Genomic DNA, 27,314 nt, shown 5'->3' with positions numbered 1-27,314 from the left:
GACACTTCCGGTTTAGTGGAAACAGTAAGACTAACAAAAACTAAACCAAAAATACATTTTTTTCAAACAAGTAACGTCTCTTCGTCGGTGGCAATTCATCAGATTATACTGAAATTTTATGTGTACTATTAAAGCTAAGCGAATATTCTTCCTAAATTAACACCATGCATACAATTTGTGTTTTTTTTTATCAAGTAAAGTAATGTTTATTTGTGTAGCCGTTGATCACAAGAAGTCTCAAAGGGCTGTACAGACTAATGACTACTATAGCAGCATCTCCTAATCTTAATCTTACACGAGGGCAAGGACAAACTAAAAAAAAAACAGCATGAGAATGAAGAAAAATTTTGAAGGGGCCGCACATACAGTGTAAGGTTTTAATAGATAGCTTTGTGGAAAATCTGATTTGGCCCAACCACACTCAGATAATAGCTCTCCCGGCCCCCAAATAAATTGAGTTTGAGACCTCATGTCTTTAGGGCCACCTATTGTTCACTTTGTTGTAATAAATTATTCACATTGTATTTTTATTTAAGTGTCTCATTGCTGATGTATAAACCTAACAAAATTCTGTTTGTTTATATAATCCCAATACTGCGCTTTTATTTTTGAAAATTTTCAATAAGGATCTGCTTCACTCGCAAACATGGTAGATCTAACCGTTTGGACTGCTCGTACAAACGCTTCCGGGTTGGCTGCAACAAAAAAAGGATACACACAAAAAAAACCGAAATAAATTTTTAAGGAGTCGATTTCCCCTTAGTGATTGGTTATTAACATATCATTTTACATTCAGTATACATGGAGGTGAAGGGACATTTTTTTCTGAATTAGTACGACGCGTCATGTCCCTCATGTGCACCAATTACTTTAAAACAAAACATTCTCTTTGCCCCTTTTTGACCTAAATAGTTGTCACCTTGCCAAAAATGCACATAACAAAATTTTACTTATTCATATATTTCCAAAGCTACCCTTTTTGGGAAAGGCTGAGGCTCAAAATGGAAACTTGTAAATCACGATCTGGAATGAAGAATTTTTCTTAGCACGCATGCGCAACCGATCAGCCATCTGAGACTATTTAATTACCGTGACCAAATACTTTTCTGTCATTTACTTCTTTAAACATTTCATATTAGTATTCGAATGTATCAGTTTTACTATTCTCCAAAGGGTTCATGTATTCTGTGCAAAAAAAATAATCATCTGAGTTTAATGAAATCTACCATATTTTCCAGACCATAAGGCGCACCTTTTTTAAGGTGCATACAATTTAAACAACAGGGTTGCATCAAAAACAAACATCAGAAAATTAAAAAAACATTTTAATAGGACATAAATATTAGGGAATATAATTTCACAACTAAATGTACCTGTTTGGTTCATAAATGGTTATCATATGTAGAAGTCAAGTCAAATCATGTTTATTTGTATAGCCCTTAATCAAAAAGAGTCTCAAAGGGCTGCACAGACCAAAGATTATTGCAAACCACAGACTATTATGACACCATCACCTGTTCTTAAACTTACATGAGGGCAAATAATACATAGATACAAAGATATTGTCAACATATAGGTTATTCATATGCTATAGAATAGAATTGTGTTTTAGGCATAGATTTAAACATTTCCACTGAAGTTGCAGATCGAATCTCAGGGGGAAGAGCATTCCACAGCACTGGGGCCCGAATGGAGAACGCTCTTGAACCTGCGGATCTCTTCTTGGCTTTTGGGATCACTAGTAAACCGGCATTTTCAGAGCGAAGGCTCCTGACCAGAACATTGGGGGAAATTAAATCTGAAATATATAAGGGAGCAAGTACATGCATGATTTTGTATACTACCAACAGAACTTTAAAATCACATCTTAAGGTAACAGGGTGCCAATGCAGGTTAGCTAAAATCGGGGTAATGTGATCAAACTTTCTTGTCTTAGTTAAAAGCCTCGCTGCAGCATTTTGTACCAGCTGAAGGCTCTCTATTTTGGACTTAGGGAGACCGGAGAGTAGTGTATTACAGTAGTCGTGACGGGAGGTAACAAACGCATGAATTATAATCTCTGAATCCGACTGAGACAGCATAGGGCTAATTTTTAGCAATGTTGCGAAGATGGAAAAAAGCTGTTCTAGTAATATTCTTAACATGTGTTTGAAAGGACAGATCGGGGTAAAATATGACACCTACATTTTTGACTGAGTCACTCTGGGCGATATTACATTTGTCAATGTTCAGAGCTGTTTTTGAGAACAAGTCACGGCATTTAGATGGACCAATAACTAGCATTTCGGTCTTTTCAGAGTTAAGGGGCAAGAAGTTGAGTGACATCCATTCTTTTATCTCAATGAGGCAGGCCTCCAAATTTCCAAATTTAGTGTGGCAGATTCCTCCATCGGAAGATATAGTTGAGTGTCATCTGCGCAAACTGATATTCTACTTAGGAATAATATCACCTAATGGAAGCATGTGAATGCTGAAAAGGGGGCCAAGTACTGAAACCTCCGGAACACCACAGGTAACACTAATGGGCTCAGCTGTCATTTCACCATATTTAACACAGCGCGTCCTATCTGAGAGGTAGGATCTGAACCATAAGAGGACAGTTGCTGAGAGACCAATCCATTTTTCCAACCGTTCTAGTTGGATATTATGGTCCACAGTGTCAAAGGCAGCACTTAAGGTCCAGTAGCAGCAAAAGTGATGAGGCGTCGCAGTCCATTGCCAGTAGATCGTTGATTACCTTAATCAGCGCTGTCTCAGTAGAGTGGTTAGCCCTGAATCCTGATTGCATACATTAAAAAAGAATGTTCTCAGATATTCATTGTGTTGTTATGCATATATCTACGGTATTTGCAGTCTATAGGGCACACCCTATTATATTGAGCACTTTCTAATAACCGGCAAATCCTTGTTTTTCTAAAGGTGCGCCATATAGCATGTAAAATACAGTAAATCTTCTCATTTCACTGTTGCATAGGGGTAAGTATGCAGAAATAAATAAAATATAATGCATTTTTGACTGAGTCACTCTGGGAGATATTAAATTTGTCAATGTTCAGAGCGTTTTTTGAGAACAAGTCACGGCATTTAGATGGACCAATAAGTAGCATTTCGGTCTTTTCAGAGTTAAGGCGCAAGAAGTTGAGTGACATCCATTCTTTTATCTCAGTGGGGGAGGCATCCAAATTTCCAGTTTCGTGTGGCAGATTCCTCTATCGGAAGATATAGTTGAGTGTCATCTGCATAGCAATAAAAACTGATATTATACTTGTGAATAATATCACTTAATTGAAGCATGTAAATGCTGAAAAGAAGGGGGCCAAGTACTGAACCCTGCGGAACACCACAGGTAACACTAAAGGGTTCAGATGTCCTTTCACCATATTTAACACAGTGCGTCCTGTCTGAGAGGTAGGATTTGAACCATAAGAGGACGGTTCCTGAGAGACCAATGCATTTTTCCAACCGTTCTAGTCAGATATTATGGTCCACTGTGTCAAAGGCAGCACTAAGGTCCAGCAGCACCAAGAGTGATGAAGCGCCGGATGCAGGATGCTGTTCATCTGTTTCAGCTCAGCATTTAATACAGTAATCCCCCAGCAGCTCATCCACAAACTTGATCGGCTATGACTTAACACCCCAAGACTGCACCCCAACATCCAGCTCAAACGTCTTCATTAAGTTTACGGATGATACGACTGTGGTGGGTACAGTAAATCTTCTCATTTCACTGTTGCATAGGGGTGAGTAACTCTGAAAAAGTATGCAGAAATAAATAAAATATAATGCAGTGTGAACACAAAAACAAAGTGCGTGAAAGCCCGTGAAAAAGTGACTTTTTTACATTAACAAATTTACAAAATCTATACAAAATTAGGATAACAAATTGAAGTCTGCGCCATCATTTCTCGGTTCGTTTTGTCGCCTCTGATGAACGTGTTGAGGCCCCTCAGAACTCAACACCAAGTCCACAGAGATCGGGTAAGAAAAGCGATCCAGCATTTGTGCTATCTTTTCCTGCGGAACGCCGTGCTTGTTTCTCCTGTTACAAGAAAAACGCATTATTAGTATGTATTTGTCACAGCCTGCACCCAAGTGTCTAACATGCAGGATTCTTACAAGTACTTGATATCTTTGAAAATGCTTTTTAATTTCTTGTTTTCAATGTCAGGAAAATGCTTGAATTTTGTGTGAGCAGCTTGGAAAAGCTAGAAATACTTGCCATTACCATGTTTCTTGGCAGTCTGACGATCTCGGCCACTCTAGGCCACACAATACAGTATATGAAAAAAAAAGGGTGTGTAAATGACGCAGACACGCCTGCTGTGGTGGCTTGTCATTATAACGTTGTCATGTGAAGCGTCACCATCCCCTACTGGTCTCACCCAAGAGGAAAGCTCTATTTAGAAAAAAACGGCTCTTTTGGCCAGGCTCCCGAATGGCTCCTCAGATTTTTTTTCTTTTTAAAAAAAATTAGATACTACCAATAATAAAAACACATTGTGCACCAAATTATTTAGTAATTTGTAATTTCATGTGTTTTGCAGGGAATTCCTGTGACAAACACATGAATATATAAATTAAAATATTCAGAGAGCTACAAAAAAATTGTAAAATACAAAACAATCTTATCTTTTTCCACACTGATCAGATTTAAAGTCGAACAAAAATCCCAAATCCCTGAAAATGCAAAACAATAAAATATAAATCAAAAATATTAACTCATTGCTATTTATAGAAAACATGCAAAAAACATGGAACCTCTAAAAAACACGCAAATAATATAAATTGAAATAATTAAAACAAGAAGCAAAAGATCAGCAGTCTCTAAGATTGAACAATTGAATCAATATAATTAAAATGACTCTATATTTGGCTCATTTTTATTTTTTTATACATATAGTACTGTCTTGTTGTGTCTTCCAAATTTAATAAATTATTACCCAACAACTATAGAGCCCTTTCCATGTTTGCAAACAAGTGTGACGTGGCGAAGCTGCACGTGCATTTTTGAAGCAAAATGGCAGAATTTGTTAATGGCAGCCCATTGACACAAAAAAAAATCATAGAGCATAGATTGGAACTGCTCTAAATGCACAAAGTATCTGCTAGCAACAAAATAGACTTTATTTTGGTCATCAAAGTCACAAAATAAAACTCTTTTAATCGGCGCTTGATTTCTTTCTTTGAAGGTACAGGAAAACTAGGCCTTGAAAGTGCTGGAAATTGGCCATGAAAAAGCAGTACAAACCCTGAACATGAGTGGCTTAAGTACGAAACGGTTGAAAGAGAAGGATGCCTAATTCACGGAACTCAGTGACGTTCAGCTATGAAAGGAGAGCGACACTGAAGGACAAAGCGAGAGCAGCTAAACATGACAATAGCAGGTAGTGGCAAGCCACAGCCTGCATCAGTGTATCTAACATGAGTGGCTAGAGAAGGAAACAGAGTACAAAATAAAGTACAAGATATCCTGAATTACCAAACTCTGTGACGTTCAGCGTTGGAGGGATAGTGACACTGAAGGACATGGCCAGAGGAGCTAAAAATAACCATGGCAGCGAGCCACGTGCAATAGTCTGCAGCCAAGTGGGTAACAAGAATGGCTAGATATGGAAATTGTGGGGAAAAAGTGCAAAATGCCTGAATCACTGAACTCAGATGGTTAGCTGTAGAAGGTGAGTAACAGAGAAGGATGAAGCCGGAGCAGCTAACAATAACAATAGCGGCTAGCAAAGAGCCCTAGCCTGCCGTAAAGTGTCAAACATGAGTAGCTCGAGAAGGAACCAGACGAAAAAAAGTCGAAGATGCCAGATTTGTGGAAGTTGGTAAACATTACATTACAAAGATGTGTGTGATAAGTGGCTGTTGCAGACTAAAAGCACCACTTGGACAATCTAGCTTGACATAAGCCAAACAAGCTTCTGCAGTAGTAAGATGGCTCCCAAACATGTCAACTTTGTCGAGTTGTGTAATATCATTACAAATTTCTAAACCTAAAATAATGTTCATGAGATAGTACATCTGTTTTGCTTGTTATTTGTTATTTAAAGTGTTCCATTTCAATTAATACAAATTTTTACACCAATAAAATTTGCTATATGACACACATGGGGACACTTAAGCATATTAAAAATAAAAAGTTACTTTTCCAGCTCGCAGGGATCATATTTCCAGCTGGTGTTTGGTTCACAGAAGTCTACACGGTATCCTTTCTCTAAGGCCTAATTTCCAAAAAAAAAACAACAACAACAACAAAAACAACAACACGGGTGTTACGGTCAGTATCCAAAATTCGAACTGCATTTAAACTCACCATTTGAACATACGGCTTCATTTCCCAGGCCTGCAGGTTGGTATTGTCAATGATGACAGGAGAACAACCATCATGCAGCGCATGGTGAGCTGAAATAAACAACATCAGTGTGGTTTGGACTTAAAAAAACTTTAGTGTTGATTCCCGATGACCAACAACACCATCTCCATTGCTCTCCACTCAGCCCTCACCCACCAAAGACCCCCATGTCATTTATTTCTTTAAACATTTAATATTAGTATTAGAATGTAAAAGTTTTACTATTCTCCAAAGGGTTCAGGTATTCTGTGCAGAAAACAAATAATCATCTGAGTTTAATGAAATATGAAATCTACCATATGGCTCTTGGATCAATAGTAGACCAGCATTTTCAGAGCGAAGGCTCCTGACCGGAACATAGGGGGAATTAAATCTGAAATATATGAGGGAGCAAGTCCATGCACGATTTTGTATACTACCAACAGAACCTTCAAATCACATCTTAAGCTAACAGGGAGCCAATGCAGGGTTGCTAAAATCGGAGAAATGTGATCAAACTTTCTTGTCTTAGTTAAAAGCCTCACTGCAGCACTTTGTACCAGCTGTGGGCTCTTGATTTTGGACTTCGGGAGACCGGAGAGTAGTGCAGTACAGTAATCGAGACGGGAGGTAACAAACGCATGAATTATAATCTCTGAATCCGACTGAGACAGCATAGGGCAAATTTTAGCAATGTTGCGAAGATGGAAAAAAGCTGTTCTCGTAATATTCTTAACGTGTGTTTGAAAGGACGGATCGGGGTCAAATATGACACCTACATTTTTGACTGAGTCACTCTGGAAGATATTACATTTTCCAATGTTCAGAGCAGTTTTTGAGAACAAGTCACAGCATTTAGATGGACCAATAACTAGCATTTCGGTCTTTTCAGAGTTAAGGGGCAAGAAGTTGAGTGACATCCATACTTTTATCTCAGTGAGGCAGGCATCCAAATTTCCAAATTTAGTGTGGGAGATTCCTCCATCGGAAGATATATTTGAGTGTCATCTGCGTAGCAATGAAAACTGATATTCTACTTGCGAATAATATCACCTAATGGAAACATGTAAATGCTGAAAAGAAGGGGGCCAAGTACTGAACCCTGCGGTACACCACAGGTAACACTAATGGGCTAAGATGTCATTTCACCATATTTAACATAGTGCGTCCTATCTGAGAGGTAGGATCTGAACCATAAGAGGACAGTTCCTGAGAGACCAATCCGTTTTCCAACTGTTCTAGTCAGATATTATGGTCCACAGTGTCAAAGGCAGCATTAAGGTCCAGCAGCAGCAAAAGTGATGAAGCGCCGCAATCCATTGCCAGTAGAGATCATTAGTTACTTTAATCAGTACTGTCTCAGTAGAGTGGTTAGCCATGAATCCTGATTGCATAGATTCAAAAAGATTGTACTCGGATATTCATTGTGTTGTTATGCATATATTTACGGTATTTGCGGTCTATAAGGCACACCCTATTATAGGGAGCACATTCTAATAACCGGCAAATCCTTGTTTTCCCGAGGTGCACCTTATAGCCTGTAAAATACAGTAAATCTTCTCATTTCACTGTGGAATAGCGGTGAGTAACTCTGAAAAAGTATGCATAAATAAATAAAATATAATGCAGTGTGAACACACACACAAAAAAATTATCAGCCCGTGAAAGAGTGACTTTTTTACATGAACAAATTTACAAACTCAAATTTTAGCAATGTTGCGAAGATGGAAAAAAGCTGTTCTAGTAATATTCTTAACGTGTGTTTGAAAGGACAGATCGGGGTCAAATATGACACCTACATTTTTGACTGAGTCATTCTGGGAGATATTACATTTGTCAATGTTCAGAGCTGTTTTTGAGAACAAGTCACGGCATTTAGATGGACCAATAAGTACCATTTCGATCATTTCAGAGTTAAGGCGCAAGAAGTTGAGTGACATCCATTCTTTTATCTCAGTGGGGGAGGCCTCCAAATTTCCAGTTTCGTGTGGCAGATTCCTCTATCGGAAGATATAGTTGAGTGTCATCTGCATAGCAATAAAAACTGATATTATACTTGCGAATAATATCACTTAATTGAAGCATGTAAATGCTGAAAAGAAGGGGGCCAAGTACTGAACCCTGCGGAACACCACAGGTAACACTAAAGGGTTCAGATGTCATTTCACCATATTTAACACAGTGCGTCCTGTCTGAGAGGTAGGATCTGAACCATAAGAGGACGGTTCCTGAGAGACCAATCCATTTTTCCAACCGTTCTAGTCAGATATTATGGTCCACTGTGTCAAAGGCAGCACTAAGGTCCAGCAGCAGCAAGAGTGATGAAGCGCCGGATGCAGGATGCTGTTCATTGACTTCAGCTCAGCATTTAATACAATAATCCCCCAGCAGCTCATCCACAAACTTGATCGGCTATGACTTAACACCCCAAGACTGCACCCCAACATCCAGCTCAAACGTCTTCATTAAGTTTACGGATGATACGACTGTGGTGGGTACAGTAAATCTTTTCATTTCACTGTTGCATAGGGGTGAGTAACTCTGAAAAAGTATGCAGAAATAAATAAAATATAATGTTTACGGACGATACGACTGTGGTGGGTCTCATCAACAATGGCGAAGAGACACTCTATAGGAGTGAAGTAAGCAGGCTGGCTCAGTGGTGTAGAGACAACAATCGCTACATAAATGTGGAGAAGACCAAGAAGATTGTTGTTGACTTCAGCACACCGAGCATGCCCCACTCATGATCAATGGTTCTGCGCAGAGGAGGGTGAGTAGTATTAAGTTCTTTGGTAAGCATATCAGCGATGACCTGTCCTGGAGCCATAACATCACATCCCTGGCCAAAAAAAAGTCTATCAACGCCTGAAGATTTCTAAACTGAGGAGAGCAAGTACCTCAACCCCCATTATGCTTTCATTCTACAGAAGCACCATCAAGAGCATCCTGACCAACTGCATCCCCGTGTGGAATAATGCCTCCACCTTGTCATGCTGAATGACCCGGGATTGTGGAGAACAGCGGAAAAGGTCATTGGTGGCCTCCTGTCACCCCTCCTGGACATTTACAATGCCCACCTCACCCGCAAAGCAGCCAAGATTGCAGGTGATCCCACCCACCTATCTCACAGCTTATTCTGCTTCCATCAGGAAAACCACTGCAAAGTCTCAGCATCAGAACCAACATGCTTAAGGACAGCTTTTCCCATCAGGCTATCAGGACTATGAACTCTCTCTTTGCCCTTCCCCCTACCACCTCTATGCCTTCTGACAAATGAATGGAAAACGGTTCTAGTTAGATTATATTTTTAGCTGTACTTTGCACATTTTCTTTATTCAAAACCAAAATATTTTTATATTTCTTGATTTTTATTTTAAAAAGACAAAAAAGTTGCTGCTAGTTGTTCTTAAAACTTGGTGGTATTTGTTCTTGCTGCTATTGATTACTTGTTCTTTGTATTGTGTCTTATCTATTTCATGTATGCACGCGAAGAAGAGGAAGCAATTTCTTCTGTCCTGTATGTTGTACATAGAACATATTTAACAATAAATTTGAGTTGAAGTTGAATCCCAGTATCTCACCTCTTCTATGGTTCCACTTGTGGGCATCAGCGAGCAGACTGGGCTCGTATTGGTATCCGTCTTCTTGGGCGAAGTAGTCGTCCGTGCTTAGGATCAGGCCATTGTGGCCTGACAGCAGCTCTCTGGTAAAAAAGCAGCGGACACATTTGCAACTGACTTAAAGGTATCCATCCTCCTAGACAGCTGATGCTGATGATTAGATCATCAGCAAGGTCTGTGGATCTGATAAGTTTAAAGTAGAGATTGACGATTATCAGGCAGGCTAATTATCAGCACCAATATTTGGGAATTTGACGGATAGCGTTATCGGCATTTTTATTTATTAGACGGGCTGATTATTTAGGCTCAGATGCAGCCAAGCCTTTCCCTCTACCGCTCCTACTCCTCCACATCTTCAATTTGTGACCTGTCAAAATAGCCATTGCTTTTTTTGCACTTTTTGTTTTAAGTTAATGTTGGTTGTATTAACATTTTTATTTATTCATTGTAAAAAAAGTTTTTAAAGTTTTTATGTCCATTGATACGAGTTTCTGCTAAGCTTAATTTCATTTTTTGCACTGTTAGTTTTTGTTTTAAGTGAAAGATTAATCAAGTTGGCGATAGTCAAATTCTAATTTATCGATATCGTATTAGCCCTGGGAAACTCAAATTGGCCAATAACTAGCTTATAGTTAAAATAAGACCCTTAAAATAAGGAGAAAAGACATCCATATATTTTGAACTAGCAAGAAGAGGAGAGGACCCTGACCTCAGATAAGAAATTCAAACCTGTTCTGAAAGCCCTCCCCTGACCCTTACTTTTTATTAAATCTCCTAGGTTATTAAAGCAGATCCGCCCTAAAGGGTGTTAGAATCAAAGAACTGCAACACTATTGGCTGATTTTGACAAATATGTAAACACTGCATAATAGTGAAAGTAACAAATACAGTGAGGTATAACAACCAAAATAACAAAGTGGTATAGTATGCAAAATCATTTGTGCAATATTAAAAACAGAATAATTTATCATGATTATTTTTATCGTGTACTTTTCAGTATGTTTAATACAATAGTCTCTGCGTTATGGTGTTCTGCCTTATGATATTTTCACATTACGGTGAATTTTTATTTTACCCCCTCTTTCCAGCATGTTTCCCGCTATACAACATCACTTACAACATATTTGGCGTGGCCATGAAATTTGTTAATGACGAGATATGCCTCTAAGGTGGCTATCTGCTCTTGGTGGATGTCTTTATAAATTTCTAGTCTGCTACTTGTTTACATCAGAGCATCACAAAAATGCAGATATGCTATTGGCTGAACTTCTCAAACAACGGTCCACCGTTCTCACTCTCTTCATTCAGTTCAGAATCCCGTGTAACAAACTTTAATTTGTCAAGCTATGGATCCGAAGACTTGCGTTGATGCTAAAAGGAGGAGCGAAATTATGCTAACCATAGAAACTAAGCTTTATGTGATCAAGAAATATGAAAGAAATCGCTTCCTTTGCTAAATTGTTAGGCCGTAACCAATCAACGCTTGAGATCATGTTTTGAAAAATGGAAGCAATTAAGGCAAGGAAATCACCAATTTGTGATTGAACAATGAGCTGCAGATAAAATAAATCCACTTGATGTTGACAAACAGCTGGCGCTATTTTACTTTGTCTCTCTTTTCTCTTTCTCGCTTTCTTTTTTACCTCTCCCGTTTTTTCTTACTGTCACTCTTTTTCTCTCTGTTTCTCTCTTCTCCATCCCTCTTTTTACTCTCATTCTTGATTTACATCACTGTCTCTCTTTTTATGTCTCTCTCTATCTCTTCCTCTCTCTCTTTCTCTGAATGCTCTCTATTTATTATCTCTTTCTCTATTTTTTTTTACTCTTTCTTTCTGTCTTTCTTTATAGCACTGTCTCTTCTCTGTATCTCTTTTTTCTCCTTGTACTTCTCTCTTTTCTCTCTTTGTCCCTTTTTTTTCTCCAATTCCCTTTCTTTTTCTTTATATCGCTGTCTCTCTTCCTATGTCTCCCCCTCTATTTCTCTCCGGTCTCTCCTTATTCTCTCGCAGTGTCTGAAATAACGTCTGCCCGGAGGCCAGGGCGTGCATCTTTTACGTCGGGCGTACAACTTACAAAACGTCTCCGCACGGGTGGCCGACAACTTTTTCAAGAAAATAAAAAACTTTAGTTTTTTTGTTGTTGTTTTTTAAATAAATTAAACGTTTAACTTTATTCCGATTTCAAAATCTTCGTTCGGTTTGGAAATTTCGGTTCGTTTGGCAATTTGCATACTCTGCAGCCAATGAGAAGCCTGCATCGAATAATTTCGTGCTTCCGGACTTGAATTTCCCTTCGGGGATGAACAAAGTATCTATCTATCTATCTATCTTTTCCAAGCGTTATAAGGTCATGCATTTGCATATCATTTTCCAAAGAAGATGCACAGAAAAGATCGAAAAAAAAACAAGTGGTTAGGAATCAAGTCAAAACCTTAGCCCCAGAAGAAAGATTCGAAAGAAGCTAACAAAATTCATGATGCTACAAAACATAAATGTACATTGAAAACATCGTGGAAAGAGGAGTTCACGTGGCTTGTAGCAGACGACATAACGCAAACATTGGATAAATGAAAAGAAGTAAATACAGCTACTGATAGCAGATGGAAAACAGTGATGTCATATGCATGCAATGAATGTTATAAGTACATTTTTAATTTATGATAACTTAATTTTGTTGTTCTGTTATGATTATCAATCCTTCATACTTTGCAACAATGTTTTTTTTTTTTTGCGATGAGTCATCTTATGTGTTTCAAGTTGTGAAAAATGGGGCAGTCAACTTCATGGCGGGGCTGACATCTCAAAGTTGTCTGCCCTGGTGTCCGGTAAATTTTTGTCATGAGTTTCAGATACTGTCTCTCACTTTCTCTTTCTGTCTCCCTTTACTTCATCTCTCGCTCTTTCTATATCTTTCTCTATCTCTTTAATCTACGAGTCTGGCCCCAGTAAGAGTTTTTTTTCTACTATGTGGCCCCCAAGCCCAAATTAGTTCAACACCCCTGATCTAAAGGCACAACAATCCTTGCAAGTTGAAGTTTTTTAATAGATTGATTTTTAATGCGCTGTCTCTTCCCCCTTACCTGCATCCACTTGCTACTCCACTCCACCAGCTCAATTCACAACACACCGAGGTAACTAAAATGTCATTTTCCATTTACATGTTAATGTAATTAAATTTATTTTTTATTCACTTAATGACAAGCTCCTCCTTGATCAGCTACCTTATCGTGGTGGAGGAGGTTGTGTGTCCCAATGATCCTAGGAGCTATGTTGTCGGGGGCTTTAAGCCCCTGGTAGGGTCACCCATGGCAAACAGGTCCTAGGTGAGTGGCCAGACATAACACAGATCAGAAGACCCCTTATGATGAGACAAAACTTTGGTCCTCGATTTCCCTCGCCCGGACGCGGGTTACCGGGGCCCCTTTCTGTAGCCAGGCCTGGAGGTGGGGTCCGCTGGCGAGCGCCTGGTGGCTGGACCCTTACTCACGGGGGCCGGCCGGGCACAGCCCGAAGGGACGACGTGGGACCCTCTTCCCATGGGCTCACCACCTGTAGGAGGGGCCAAAGGGGTCGGGTGCGCAGAGAGATGGGTAGCAGCCAAGGGAGGGGTCCTTGGCGCGACGATCCCCGGCTACAGAAACTGGCTTTTGGGACATGGAACGTTACCTCTCTGGCAGGGAAGGAGCCCGAGTTGATGCGTGAGGTTGAGAAATTCCGACTAGATATAGTCGGACTCACCTCTACGCACGGCTTGGGCTCTGGTACCAGTCCTCTCGAGAGGGGTTGGACTCTATTCCACTCTGGAGTGGCCCGTGGTGAGAGGCGCAGAGCCGGTGTGGGCAAATTAATTGCTCCACGGCTCGGCGCCTGTACGTTGGGGTTCACCCCGGGAGACGAGAGGGTAGCCTCCCTCCGCCTTCGGGTCGGGGGACGGGTCCTGACTGTTGTTTGTGCTTATGCACCAAATAGCAGTTCGGAGTACCCACCCTTCTTGGAGTCCTTAAAGGGTGTGCTTGAGAGCGCGCCCCTTGGGGACTCCCTCGTACAGCTGGGAGACTTCAACGCTCACGTAGTCAATGACAGTGAGACCAGGAGGGGCGTGATTGGGAAGACCGGCCCCCCTGACCTGAACCCAAGTGGTGTTTCGTTATTGGACTTCTGTGCTCGTCATGGTTTGTCCATAGTGAACACCATGTTCAGACATAAGGGTGTCCATATGTGCACTTGGCACCAGGACACCCTAGGCCGTAGTCCGATGATCGACTTTGTCATCGTTTCGTCGGACCTGCAGCCGCATGTTCTGGACACTCGGATGAAGAGAGGGGCGGAGCTGTCAACTGATCACCACCTGGTGGTGAGTTGGCTTCGATGGTGGGGGAAGATGCCGGCCCGACCCGGCAGACCCAAGCGTGTTGTGAGGGTCTGTTGGGAACGGCTGGCAGAATCTCCTGTCAGAAGAAGTTTCAATTCACACCTCCGGCAGAACTTCTCCCATGTCCCGAGGGAGGCGGGGGACATTGAGTCCGAGTGGACTATGTTCCGCGCCTCCCCATTGTCGAGGCGGCTGATCGGAGCTGTGGCTGTAAGGTAGTCGGTGCCTGCCGCGGCGGCAACCCTCAGACTCGAAGAAGGAGTCTTATCGGGCCTTCCTGGCCTGTGGGACTCTGGAAGCAGCTGGCAGGTATCGGCTGGCCAAGCGGAATGCGGCTTCGGCGGTTGCCGAGGCAAAAACTCGGGCATGGGAGGAGTTTGGCGAGGCCATGGAAGCCGACTTCCAAACGGCTTCGAGGAAATTCTGGTCCACCATCCGGCGTCTTGGGGGGGAAGCGGTGTGCCATCAACACTGTGTATAGTGCCGATGGGGCGCTGCTGACCTCGACCCGGGACGTTGTGAATCAGTGGGCGGAGTACTTCGAAGACCTCCTCAATCCAACCGGCACATCTTCCTCTGGGGAAGCAGAGCCTGAGGACTCTGGGTTGGGCTCTCGTATCACTGGGGTTGAAGTCACCGAGGTTGTCAAAAAACTCCTCGGTGGCAGGGCCCCGGGGGTCGATGAGATCCGCCCGGACTTCATTAAGGCTCTGGATGTAGTGGGCGTGTCATGGTTGACGGGCCTCTGCAACATCGCGTGGACATCGGGGACAGTGCCTCTGGACTACTGTAGCAGACTGGGGTGGTGGTTCCCGTCTTTAAGAAGGGGGACCGGAGACTGTGTTCCAACTACAGGGGAAATCACACTTCTCAGCCTCCCTGGTAAGGTCTATTCAGGGGTACTGGAGAGGAGGGTCCGCCAGGAAGTCGAATCTCGGATTCAGGAGGAACAGTGTGGTTTTCGTCCTGGCCGTGGAACACTGGACCAGCTCTATACACTCTTCAGGGTCTTTGAGGGTGCATGGGAGTTTGCCTGTCCGGTCTACATGTGTTTTGTGGACTTGGAGAAGGCATTCGACCGTGTTCCTCGGGAGGCCCTGTGGGGGGTGCTTCGGGAGTATGGGGTACCGCACAGTCTTATCCGGGCTGTGCGGTCCCTGAATGCCCGGTGCCAGAGTCTGGTCCGCATCGCCGGCAGTAAATCGGATTCGTTCCCGGTAAGGGTTGGGCTCCGCCAGGGCTGCCCTTTGTCACCGATTCTGTTCATAACTTTTATGGACAGAATTTCTAGGCGCAGCCTTGGCGGGGATGGAGTCCGGTTTGGGGGCCTCAGCATTGCGTCACTGCTTTTTGCAGATGGCGTAGTGCTGTTGGCTTCCTCAGGCCGTGATCTTCAGCTCTCGCTGGAGCGATTCACAGCCGAGTGTGAAGCGGCCGGGATGTGGATCAGCACCTCCAAGTCCGAGGCCATGGTTCTCAGTCGGAAAAGGGTGGTATGCTCCCTCCGGGTCGGGGAGGAGGTCTTGCCCCAAGTGGAGGAGTTCAAGTATCTTGGGGTCTTGTTCACGAGTGAGGGTAGGATGGAACGGGAGATCGAATGACGGGTCGGTGCAGCGTCTGCCGTCATTCGGACCCTGTACCGGTCCGTCGTGGTGAAGAGGGAGCTGAGCCGAAAGGCAAAGCTCTCGATCTACCGGTCGATCTACGTTCCTACCCTCACCTATGGTCATGAACTTTGGGTCATGACCGAAAGAACTCGATCCTGGATACAAGTGGCCGAAATGAGTTTCCTCCGCAGGGTGGTTGGGTTCTCCCTTAGAGATAAGGTGAGAAGCTCAGTCATCCAGGAGGGACTCGGTGTAGAGCCACTGCTCCTCCGCGTTGAGAGGAGCCAGTTGAGGTGGCTCGGGCATCTAATAAGGATGCCTCCTGGACGCCTCCCTCGGGAGGTGTTCCGGGCATGTCCCACCGGCAGGAGGCCCCGGGGGCGGCCCAGGACACGTTGGAGAGACTATGTCTCTCGGCTGGCTTGGGAACACCTCGGGGTCCCGTCGGATGAGCTGGAGGAGGTGGCTGGGGATAGGGACGTCTGGGCTTCCCTTTTAACGCTGCTGCCCCCGCGACCCGACTTCGGATAAGCGGAAGACAATGGATGGATGGATGGATAGTTACAAGCTGAACATGCCAGCCTGCTATTGGTTTGTATCACGGGATCATGAAAATGCTGATATTCATTGCCTGAATTCCCTCCGACAATTTCTTCGTTAGTTTAGTTGGGGTGGTATTAGCTCAGGAGGTGGAGCGCTCGACTTGGGATAAAAAGGTCGCAGGTTCGATTCCCGGCTCCTTTGTGTTGAATGTTGAAGTGTCCTTGGACAAGACACTGAATCCCTAATGCCCCTGATAGCAGGTAAATGCCTTGCATGGCTGACGCTGCTATCGGTTAGTTAGTGAGTAAAAGGGAAAAGTGTGAAGCACATTGTAAAGCGCTTTGGGAGGTTTTCATTGACTTGAAAAACGCTATATAAATGCAGACCATTTACATTTTACAATCTTGTGTGCTGCTTAAGGTCTATGCAAGTTGCCGATATAATACTGTATTTTTTTACACTGTATTCAAATCCAACACGCTGAAGGTATGCTAAAGGAAGAAGTACATGATAACAAAAACAACCATATACCTCGCCTTTGTTGTTTTCCCTGATCCTGGCAATCCTCTCATAAGAATGAGCACCAAAGATTGGTCAAATGGTGCATAGTGAGTCTGTTTTTTAGCTTCTGTATCACAGAACCAGCCTGTGTCTGTGTCATAAGCGTCGCCGTTGTGATGATTAACACCAGGAGCGTCCAAGAAGCGACCAAACTTTTCAGAATCTGACTGAAATCCATCTGAATACTGGCCACGACAAGGTGAAGGTAAATGGAATGACTGAGGGAAAAAAGTCTGATAAAATCCTTGGTCCCATCCGTTATTTTGTGGCGGGCAGTGTGCAGGTGAAGGAAAATATTTCGGCTGATTCCGGAAAAATTTGTCTGGCCTGTGGATGGGATGCGGTTTATTTGTGTACCAGTGAGGCCACGATGGATGTTTTTTCAAAGTTCTGTTTATAAGCTTCTCTTTGTGTGGTTCTGCTGAAGCTTTTTGAAGATTTCTTTCAGGAAATACGCTTCTTGAGGATGATTCAGGTTGGACGACGGTGTCTATTTTTTTCTCGGCTTCATCATCAATATCCTTGATTTCTTTGTAAAAGTCCACAAGTGATTTTTCGATGTCCTTCTGTGAAGGTAAAGCGGGGCCGATGAAAGCTGAACTGGTATGTCCAACTTCCTTTATGATGCGCTGGACATTGTTAAGGACAGTTTCACTCTCTGAATTTGTTTGATCTTTGTCCCCTAGAGCATCAGTAGAATTTTCAACATAAGAGGGAGCTCCTTGAGACATCTACGAGATATAGAAAAGGGTAAAAGTCAATTAGTAATCAATTTTCACATTACCCCAGGTTAAAATTGATTTATTTTCGCTTTAAAGCAAGGGTGGGCACATAGGTCACACTGGGTAAAAAAAAATTGGCAATAAAGCCGAAAGAAAAAAAAATATTGATTTTATTATTGGTAATTATTGATAAAAATTCAAATGTGAAACCTCGCCAATACATGAGGGAAAATCATAATGAAAAAGATTATGTAGGATCATCATCTATCTATTGGCATTATATTTTCATTTTTGGCATTTTTTGCACATTCAATTTAGGCATAATTAAAGTCAAAGAATTTTTGAAATAGTATAAACAATATGCACTTGTGAATAAATAAACATGCAGATTTTTACAAGTACATGTTGTAGAATTATCTTTGGGGTTTTTAATTTACCAGTAGTTAAGAGTCAATTAACCAGCAGGTGGCGGTAAAGGTCTAACATAAGAATCCGTTTATATCAGCCTCTTTTATGTCAATATCAAATCTTAAATCAATCTTAAGGCGCAAATCCTCAATACATTACCTTTTATTCTTACTTATCAATTTTGTAGTTCATTGATTTTGTTAAGAATGATGGGTCCGAAGAAAATATAGTCACAAACAGAAAGCAGACGTGGTTTGAATCTAATAACTATGATTTCTATACATTGCAAGAAAAATACTGAAATAAGGAAAATACTGTGACAAGACAAACTCACGTCTATCTTATTAAAGCAACAATGGTGACATGTGGACACGAGAAGGAATTCTGCAGCGATTCTGGTTGATGATGGATAAACCGAGCGTTAACATAATCGTGTAGTGGGTTTTACATAATTCACCCATGGAACCATTGTTCAGTTAGCGAGTTCCTAGGGGGACTCTTAATTCGGCCGGCTCGAGCCAATCTCGTGTTAGTTTTGTTATTGCAAGTTTAAATGTCATTAAAGCAGCTTTCGTTGGCATCTTTGTTTGACACTCCGCCTACGACTCCAGTCTCTGCTCGCTACAATCGAGTCAATTTCATGGCGTGACTGAATAAATATGTGGCCCGGCACTAAAACGTCTGTTTGTGAAATACTTTCTTGCTGTTATATTGGGGGAGGAAACACAACGCAGACCCGGGCGCGTCTTAAACTTTTTTCTCTCTTCAGTCTTCTCTGAAGACTCGTCAGCGAGACGAGAGAGCGATAGACGCGTGGCTCCCTCGCTAGATTCGTGGCAATGTCCTGGAAACGAGCGAGGGGCGCAGGGAGAGAGCCTCATGGCCTGCACGCTTGCCTAAGAGTCCGAGTACAAAAAAAGAGCACTAGCGGGCGTTATTGCATGAAATTTAAATGCCCGGTGACATCATAGACCACTGGAAGCGTGTCACTGCTGGTATTCCTCATGAGGTTTACAAAACAAAGCTTTGTAAACGCCAAATTAGACACACAATGAAGAACCTCTAGCATGAATTAGCAAACAAAGGAATATCAATTATCTTTTGAGTACGAACCAACACTTTGGGGATTTGAATTTCATTATTGCTAATAGGATTTTCGAGAAGGGTTGTTCAAATCCTCACTATGTGTTTGCTGGTAATAACATCATATTCGAACATAATATTATGAATGTGCTTGATTGCTGTTGTGATTGTCATGATTGTTTTTTTTATTATTATTAGTGTCAATAAATTTGTTCAAAGCAAAAAAAATACATTTGTAGTGTGTATCGGTGTAAATTTTTATTTGGAAGCTGTCCATCACGGCAGCTCAGTTTATCAGGCCTCTTAGGTCCAATGCTCCAAAAGGAAACACAATTAAGTAAAAAGAAAATAACAGGTCTTGTGGGACAATTTGTGAGTTTTTGGAGGTTTGTTCTTTTTGACAGAGTCTGTGGCTAGAAAAGGGAATAAGGAGTGAGTATTTGGAGCAAGGGATTCCCCTACAATGTTATGTTTCTCTTTTTTGTCTACCGTAAATTCCGGACTATAGAGCGCACCTGATTATAAGCCGCACCCACCACATTCTAAGAGGAAAACCGATTTTGTACATACACAAGCCGCACGTATATAAGCCGCATCAAATCAAAGCCGGCAAAATGAACGGAAAATGATACCGGTACTTAAGGTTTGATGCAGACCTGCAGAGTCCAGGTCCCTTTGAAAGTAATCCAAGGAAAAAAGTGTACATTTCCAAAGGCAAGGGGGGGGGGAAAATATATCAGATGAACACATTTACTCACGCAACTAGTTTTTCTCTAACTTTTTATCCCCTCTTCTTTCCTTGTCTGTCCCTCACCTTTAGCAGTCCCCACTTAAACTCGGAACCCCGCGTTTGTTCCGCCCCTCATTTTTCATTCACCCGTGAAAAACATATCAGAATAGGTGTCTAAAATAAATACATTACAAAAATATACAGTTGCAAATACATATTATACATGGGTTACACATATTTACAAAGAAAGACGGTACACCGAGGGAGTTTTCAAAGCTTTAATAATAATAATATAGCTTTGACAGGGCAGTTAAAGGTAGCAACACTCGAGCGCCGCTAGCGGCCGTTAGAAAAATTACACAAATTGGCCGCATCACTGAATAAACCGCAGGGTTGAAAGTTAGGGAAAAAAGTAGCGGCTTATAGCCCTGATTTTACGGTATATAAAAACCATTTAATCAATGTTTTTGAAAGACTCAAAAGGCAATATGGCTAGCTTGGATTTTTTTTCATGAATTTTGATATATATCTTGCAAAATAAAATCATTGTATGATTGAAAATAGCAAGTAAAGACAAATGGAGCCAGCTATTTGACTGTTGGGGAAACCCGGGACACAAGTGGCACCAAATAAACACATTTTCATAAATAGTATTTTTTTTACATGTTATACATATAATAAATTAAAAAATAAATTATCTCATCATTTTTTTCACTAGGTTGAAAAACTTAATGGGCAGCATGAGGCCTACAGGATGTAGTTTTCCCCACTCCTATTATGATGATGATTATTATTATTATTATTATTTCAAGGGTCATGTGACTTTTAAAGTGTCCGCCATATTGGATTACAAACATACCCCTTTTGTTTGAATTATTTTAATTCCCTGCTTTCCAGCCTCCCGCATAAGAATATTTATTGCAAGCTTTTTGTGAACAGGTTTTGTCGGTATAGCCAATACTTGACAATGTCTAGTTATAAAATTGCTGGTAAAGCACCAGTATCCAAAGTAAATTTTTCTTTTTTCCCAAAATACGGGTGTATGTTTAATTCACACCAACTTTTTCGCGTACCTAGTCTTGGAAACTACATCTAATTTTATAAACCTTTCATTTTCGATCGGAAGCCTTTATTATGGTAAATATTGATGACTTTTTTTTCCTTCATATTTTGACTATTAGTTCAAAAATGTCACGCTTAAACACTTTTAGAATTTGCACATTGTAAAGATTTACGAGAGAATATTGGCGTACATCGGTTTTCAAATTAGGGAAATTGTTTTTGTGTATGATTGAATTCCACATGAGTAATTAAATGTAATAAATAATTACACAAAAAATGCGCTTTACAAAATTATTTTTCATTTTAAACTTTTTGAGGTTTTACGGTAGAAAATAAGCATGACTATATCACGTAAAACAAATGAAACAATTAAAAAAAAATAAAAAAAAATTGTACATTGTTTATTTTATATCTTCTTATTTCATGTCATCAATTACCACATAGAAAATCTATGTAATGTAGCGGGCAGAGACGGGAGTCGTAGGCGGAGTGTCAAACAAAGGTGCCACGAAAGCTACTTTAATGACATTTAAACGTGCAATAACAAAACAAACACGAGAGTAGCTCTAGCCGGTAAAATTAAGAGTCCCCCTAGGAACTCGCTAACTGAACAATGGTTCCATGGGTGAAATATGTAAAACCCACTACACAAGCCCCCCAGAATTCACCCATTGTCTAAGTCTCTGTGCCTGGTTGGGATGCTGACCCGGCCACTGCGGGTACAAGGAGCTGGAACAGCAGGGGGGTTAGAGCTTGTGGACTCAGTTGGAGAGCCCACAGGTGCTGGGGGCGGAGGGTCAGAGTGGGTAGCCGCGGGGCCAGAGGGTCGTGACGCAGGAGGACGGCCACGCCGTGGGGCTTGGGCCAGTTCCAATGGCTTGGACATATCCATGTGGGCAGGCTTAACCCAGTCAACGGAGACAGTCTCTGGCCTACCACCAATGTCCACGACCATGGTCTTGTCACCATGCTGCAGAACCTTAAACGGTCCATCATGAGGAGGGCGCAGGGGTCCGCGGTGGGCATCGTGGCAAATGAAAACAAAACTAGCTGTGCGCAGGTTGGAGGGAACCCGTGAAACTGGCCTGCCGTGTCGCGATGTGGGGATAGGCACAAACGCTCCTGCAGTGCCCTGCGAGATGGACTACTCCCTGGATGCGGCCCAGGGTGTCCTTGGGTCTGGGATGAAATCACCTGGCACCCGCAGCACTTGACCGTAAACCAACTCAGCTGAAGAGCACTGAAGGTCCTCTTTGGGAGCGGTCCTCAGTCCCAGCATCACCCAGGGTAGCTTATTGACCCAGTCCCCATCGGTCAGGCCGGCGCGCAGGGCCGCTTTCATTGAGCGGTGGAACCGCTCCCACAACCAGTTAGCCTGGGGGTGGTAGGCAGTGGTGCGGTGAAGTTTGACTCCCAGGACCTCAGCAACCGTGTTCCACACCTCGGAGGTGAACTGTGCGCCCCTGTCAGATGAGAGGTCTGCAAGGGGTCCAAAACGGGCGACCCATGTGCTGATGAACGCCTGGGCTACATCGACAGCTGAGGTGGAAGTCAGCGGAACCGCTTCAGGCCAATGGGTCGTCCCGTCCAGCATCGTCAGGAGGTAAGTGAAACCGTGTGAAGGGGGCAGTGGGCCCACCAGGTCATTGATTACGTGGTCAAACTTCGGGGATGGCAAATGGTTCCAATGGGGCCTTGATGTGACAGTGCAATTTGGCGCATTGACATGCCACGCATGAGTCGACCCAGTCCCGGACGTCCTTTTTCATCCCTTTCCACACAAACTTCTGGGCCACCAGCTTAATGGATGCTTTCTTGCCAGGATGAAACAGGCCGTGTATTGCCCCAAAAACAGCCCGACGCCAGCCAGCAGGGACAAGCGACCAAGGCCAACCCATGGAGAGGTCACAACACAGCTTGGCCCCTGAGTCTCCAACCACAACCTCCTCCAGCCGCAAACCAGTGTTTGAGCTCTTGAGCGTTTGGACGCAGTTATCAGAAGCCTGGTCCACACTCGTACTGGAATAATCAAGCCTCAATTGCACAGCACTGATGGTTGCTCTGGACAGGCAATCAGCAACCATGTTGGATTTCCCAGCAATGTGCCTGATGTCAGTCGTGTATTCCGATATGAATGACAACTGGCGCTGCTGGCGGGCGGACCACGGTTCGGACGTCTTGGACATGGAGAACGTAAGAGGCTTATGATCAACAAAGACGATGAACTCACGGCCCTCCAAGATGAAACGGAAGTGGCGAATTGCCAACCAGATGGCAAGTAGTTCTCTGTCGAATGCACTGTATTTACGTTCTCTGGGGACCAGCTGGCGACTAAAAAAGGCGAGTGGCTGCCAAGCATTGTCAACCCACTGCTCGAACACGGCACCCACTGCAAGGTCTGATGCGTCTGTAGTGAGTGCGACTGGGGCTTTGGGGGCTGGGTGAGCCATCATGGCTGCCTGGCACAGTGCGTTTTTTGTGTCCTCGAATGCCTTGGTCCTCTCAGCTGTCCATTCAACAGCTTGATTGGGTGACCTACCCTTGAGGGCCTCGTAGAGTGGGCGCATGACATCAGCGGCTCGGCGAATAAACCTATAGTAGAATGTCACCATGCCAAGAAACTCCCTGAGGCCCCGTGGTGTTGGGGGCTGAGGAAAGGTGGAGACGGCCTCTACCTTAGACGGTAGGGGGGAAGCCCCATCCTTGGTGATGAGATGCCCAAGGAAGTGGATGGAGGGTACGCCAAAATCACATTTCGCGGGATTTATAATCAGGCCATGCTGACTGAGCTTGGTGAAGAGGTCCCTGAGGTGATCCAAGTGTTCCTCTTCTGAGGAGCTGGCAACAAGGACGAACATAAAAGGCATGTCCTTGAGCACTGAATCCATCAGCCTTTGGAAGGACTGAGCGGCATTTTTCAGTCTGAACGGCATCCTGAGAAATTCAAACAACCCAAATGGAGTTATCACAGCCGTCTTCGGTATATCTGAGGAATGCACTGGCAGTTGATGTTATCCCTGCACTAGGTCCACCTTGGAAAAGAGAAATTTTCCTGCCAGGTGTGCAGAAAAATCTTGAATGTGCGAGACTGGGTAACGGTCGGGCGTGGTAGCCTCATTAAGGAGGCGATGGTCCATGGTTCGTGGTGAGGCCCAGGGGCTGTCTGATTGGCGAATGATGCAGAGACGTTCCATGTTGGCAAATTCGGCCAGTCTGTTTGGATTGAGTCGTCGGGCCCTGGCATAAACCGGAGGCCCCTTGGTTTCAATGTGGTGCTCAACCCCATGTCTGGTCGTGGAGGGAGAGAAAGTGGGCTTCGCCAGACTGGGGAACTCGGCGAGGAGCCGGTGGTAAATATCACCATCCAAGAGAGAGCTGGACAGATCCTCAAAAATCCCTTCGTCGCGGACACACGCGAGAGAGGAGAAATTCAATGCGTCAACGAGGCGGTCATTTTTCACATCAACGAGTAGTCCATTGGCACACAGAAAATCTGCACCAAGAAGAGGAAAAGCAATAACCGCAGTGACAAAGTCCCATGTAAACTGCTGACCCCCAAAACACACGTCCACAGTCCGTGTCCCGTATGTGCGGATGGGGGTGTCATTGGCAGAGGTTAATGGAGGTCCATGCTACAGAGTGCAGGCCTTGAAGTTTGCAGTCGCGTTGGAGGTGCAAGGGGGACAGCACTTCTTGGCTTTGGGCCCAAAACGTGCATGGTAGTAACACAGACCTGACACATTCTGATCGTCAGTGGCCGCGTGTGCCTTGCTGGCTGGGGGCATCGCACTTGATGGTGTGTAGGTGCGTGTAGGGACCAGCACCTCGTGTGTGTATCTATTTGTGGCCAGGAAAAACCGGTACGCTTCCTCTGCCAGTGCACGCGGATCTGTAATGGTTGTATTCGCAAGCGCCGTCCGGACATGCGGCGGCATGTGACGCAGAAAAAGTACAGTGAAAAGAAAATTTGGCTCTTCAGTGCCAAGAAAGTTTAACATCATTTCCATGTGATCCGATGGCTTACTGTCTCCTAAGCCCTGAATAGCAAAGAGGCGTCGAGCACGCGCAGAACGCGACAGTTCCAAGATTCTGAGGAGATATGCCTTCAGTCCCTTATATTTATCCAGTTCAGGAGGGGATGTGATGAAGCTCACCGCTCTGGCTGCAGTTGAGCTCCCCAGAGCAGACACCACGTGGTAATAGCGAGAGTCATCATCAGTGATTCCGCGCAGGGCGAATTGAGCCTCTGCTTGTGCGAACCATGTTGCCGCCGATGACTCCCAGAACCCGGGGAGCTTGAGAACGGGCGCGTATGCCATGTCGGTATGCTCAGTATTATGCACGGCCTCGGAAACTTCCACGAGACTAATGTCAAGGTCACCAATGTAGCGGGCAGAGACGGGAGTCGTAGGCGGAGTGTCAAACAAAGGTGCCAACGAAAGCTGCTTTAATGTCATTTAAACTTGCAATAACAAAACAAACACGAGAGTAGCTCGAGCCGGCCGAATTAAGAGTCCCCCCTAGGAACTCGCTAACTGAACAATGGTTCCATGGGTGAATTATGTAAAACCCACTACAGTAATAATCACTTAACAGCTATAAAATACGGGCAAGCGATTACTCTGTCTTTGACATATGAAATCAAAGAGGTGCAAAAAGTAGACGATATAAGATAAATGTTTGCGTGGCATCTATTTATTTTCAAATTGATAAAAACAATCTTGTATTAATTCTCGAGGCTAAGCGTACAAGCTAACTGCATAGAAAGCACCATAATTGGATATTAAACCCGTAGTCACGTCAATCAACTTTCCTCGACATCATTGTTTGAATGTTACAATTTAATATTCAACCATAAAACACACTTACCTTCAAATATGTGAGTACATTTAATAAAAAATAAAGGTGATATACGGCTAGTTGCTACATTGCTAAGGCAACGTTGTTTACGAAAGTGACGTAACTGAGGATATTCTAAACGCTACGTTCAAAGATATGGGAATTTTTCATCACAATATTAATTACCGCATTACACCTCACGCTAGTACAAAATTTATGTTTCAACAAACTATTTCAAAACCCTACTTTGCTCATTAAGTGTACTGTAGTTTAAATCCCTAACCAATTTGACTTCCTTTCTTCCCCAACGTGTGTCGTTTTTGATGCCGCGTTCAAGTACTATATACAGGATTTTTTTCCCCGTTTTAACGTCCTTGACAACACTGTACTACAATAAGATTACTACAATTTAAATACAGTTGAAAATGTTACTATGAATTGAATTATGTTAATTGTCAATGATAGCAACATAGTGAAACATTGTATGGAACGAGATAAGACATGGCATTCCTGAGTAAACATAGAATAAAAACTTGCGGGGGGGGGGGGGGGTAATACGGGCAAAATCCAATCATCCATTTTCTGTGCAGTTTACCCTCACTAAGGTCGGGCAGGTGCCATCTTTGAGCAGTGGGCAGGAGGCACCCTGAAATGCTTGCCAGTCAGTCGCAGGGCACGCAGACACAGAACCATTCAGATGCTCATTCACATCTGGGTACAATTTGAACCTAACCTAACCGTGCTTTTAAGATGTGGGAGGAAGCAAGAATGCAGGCATGGGAAAACATGGAAAGTCCGCACGTGGAGGCTGCGGTAGCTGGAATCAGACCCTGGACGTCTGCAATGAAAAATAGTGCAACATAACATCATAACAATAGTGCAATAATGATCATTAAGTGTAGTTTTAAACCCCAACAATGGTTTGAAACCATTGTAAGCCAAATAGAACACCTTTTTTGATAAGGTACGTTCTAGTTTTAGACACACTACTTTAAAACACTTACTCCAGTTTGAAACCATTTTTATCCCTAGACCAAGTTAAAAGCTTAACTTGGTTGTGTCTCCTCTTTACTTATTGCTAATGTGCAATTTCTGTGATATCTGATGCTCATTACGCTTATTAGTTATTCCGGACAAAATACAATTTCTCGGTTAACCAAGTAAAGCTCAAATTCTGCCTAACACTACTTAAGACATGTTTAACAAAGTTAATTGTTAATTGTTTTTCAAGCAAGAATGAAAAAAAAAACATTCCTGCATTTTTTCCTTTTACATATCGGATGCAGTTAAAAATATATAGTCATCATTATCAACTTCCAGGAGCAGGATTTTATTGGTTATCAGTTATTATTTATCATTTTCTAAATAGAGCATGCAGTTAGAATCGGTATGGGTCTCCAAGAGCAGGATTCATCAGTTAAAGGTAATCGTAAG

The 27,314-nt window shown here is 43.0% G+C and overlaps 1 protein-coding gene across 6 annotated transcripts; it reads right to left on the bottom strand.

Annotated features, from left to right (window-relative positions):
• Positions 1 to 1,307: 1,307 nt before the first annotated feature.
• On the bottom strand, positions 1,308 to 27,184 carry n4bp2l2 (NEDD4 binding protein 2-like 2). Of its 6 annotated transcripts, none has more exons than XM_088345794.1 (6): positions 26,476 to 27,184; positions 17,007 to 17,767; positions 9,916 to 10,037; positions 6,314 to 6,402; positions 6,145 to 6,221; positions 1,308 to 4,039 (listed from the first exon to the last, which is right to left on the bottom strand). In XM_088345794.1, the coding sequence occupies exons 2-6, from the start codon at positions 17,765 to 17,767 to the stop codon at positions 3,871 to 3,873; spliced, it is 1,218 nt and encodes a 405-aa protein (XP_088201920.1). In that variant the 5' UTR covers positions 26,476 to 27,184; the 3' UTR covers positions 1,308 to 3,870. The 6 variants fall into 6 exon arrangements, with proteins under 6 accessions (XP_088201920.1, XP_088201919.1, XP_088201923.1 ...); XM_088345793.1 differs by lacking the exon at positions 26,476 to 27,184 and adding an exon at positions 25,911 to 26,421; XM_088345797.1 differs by lacking the exon at positions 26,476 to 27,184 and adding an exon at positions 18,903 to 19,100.
• Positions 27,185 to 27,314: the final 130 nt, after the last annotated feature.

The sequence above is a fragment of the Urocampus carinirostris genome, chromosome 10, assembly GCF_059441175.1.
Source record: "Urocampus carinirostris isolate Australia breed hairy pipefish chromosome 10, RoL_Ucar_1.0, whole genome shotgun sequence".
Classification (NCBI taxonomy): Eukaryota; Metazoa; Chordata; class Actinopteri; order Syngnathiformes; family Syngnathidae; genus Urocampus; species Urocampus carinirostris.
Note: the sequence above shows the minus strand (reverse complement) of the source record. Positions and strands in the feature narration are given on the sequence as shown.

Coding starts and splice junctions, on each gene's coding strand:
- n4bp2l2 (XM_088345794.1), bottom strand. CDS start 17,767: ATGTCTCAAGGAGCTCCCTCTTATGTTGAAAATTCTACTGATGCTCTA. Junction 10,038..17,006: donor GGGAAAACAACAAAGGCGAG/GTATATGGTTGT, acceptor CTTTTTTACCAG/AGAGCTGCTGTCAGGCCACA. Junction 6,403..9,915: donor CAAGTGGAACCATAGAAGAG/GTGAGATACTGG, acceptor TGTTTATTTCAG/CTCACCATGCGCTGCATGAT.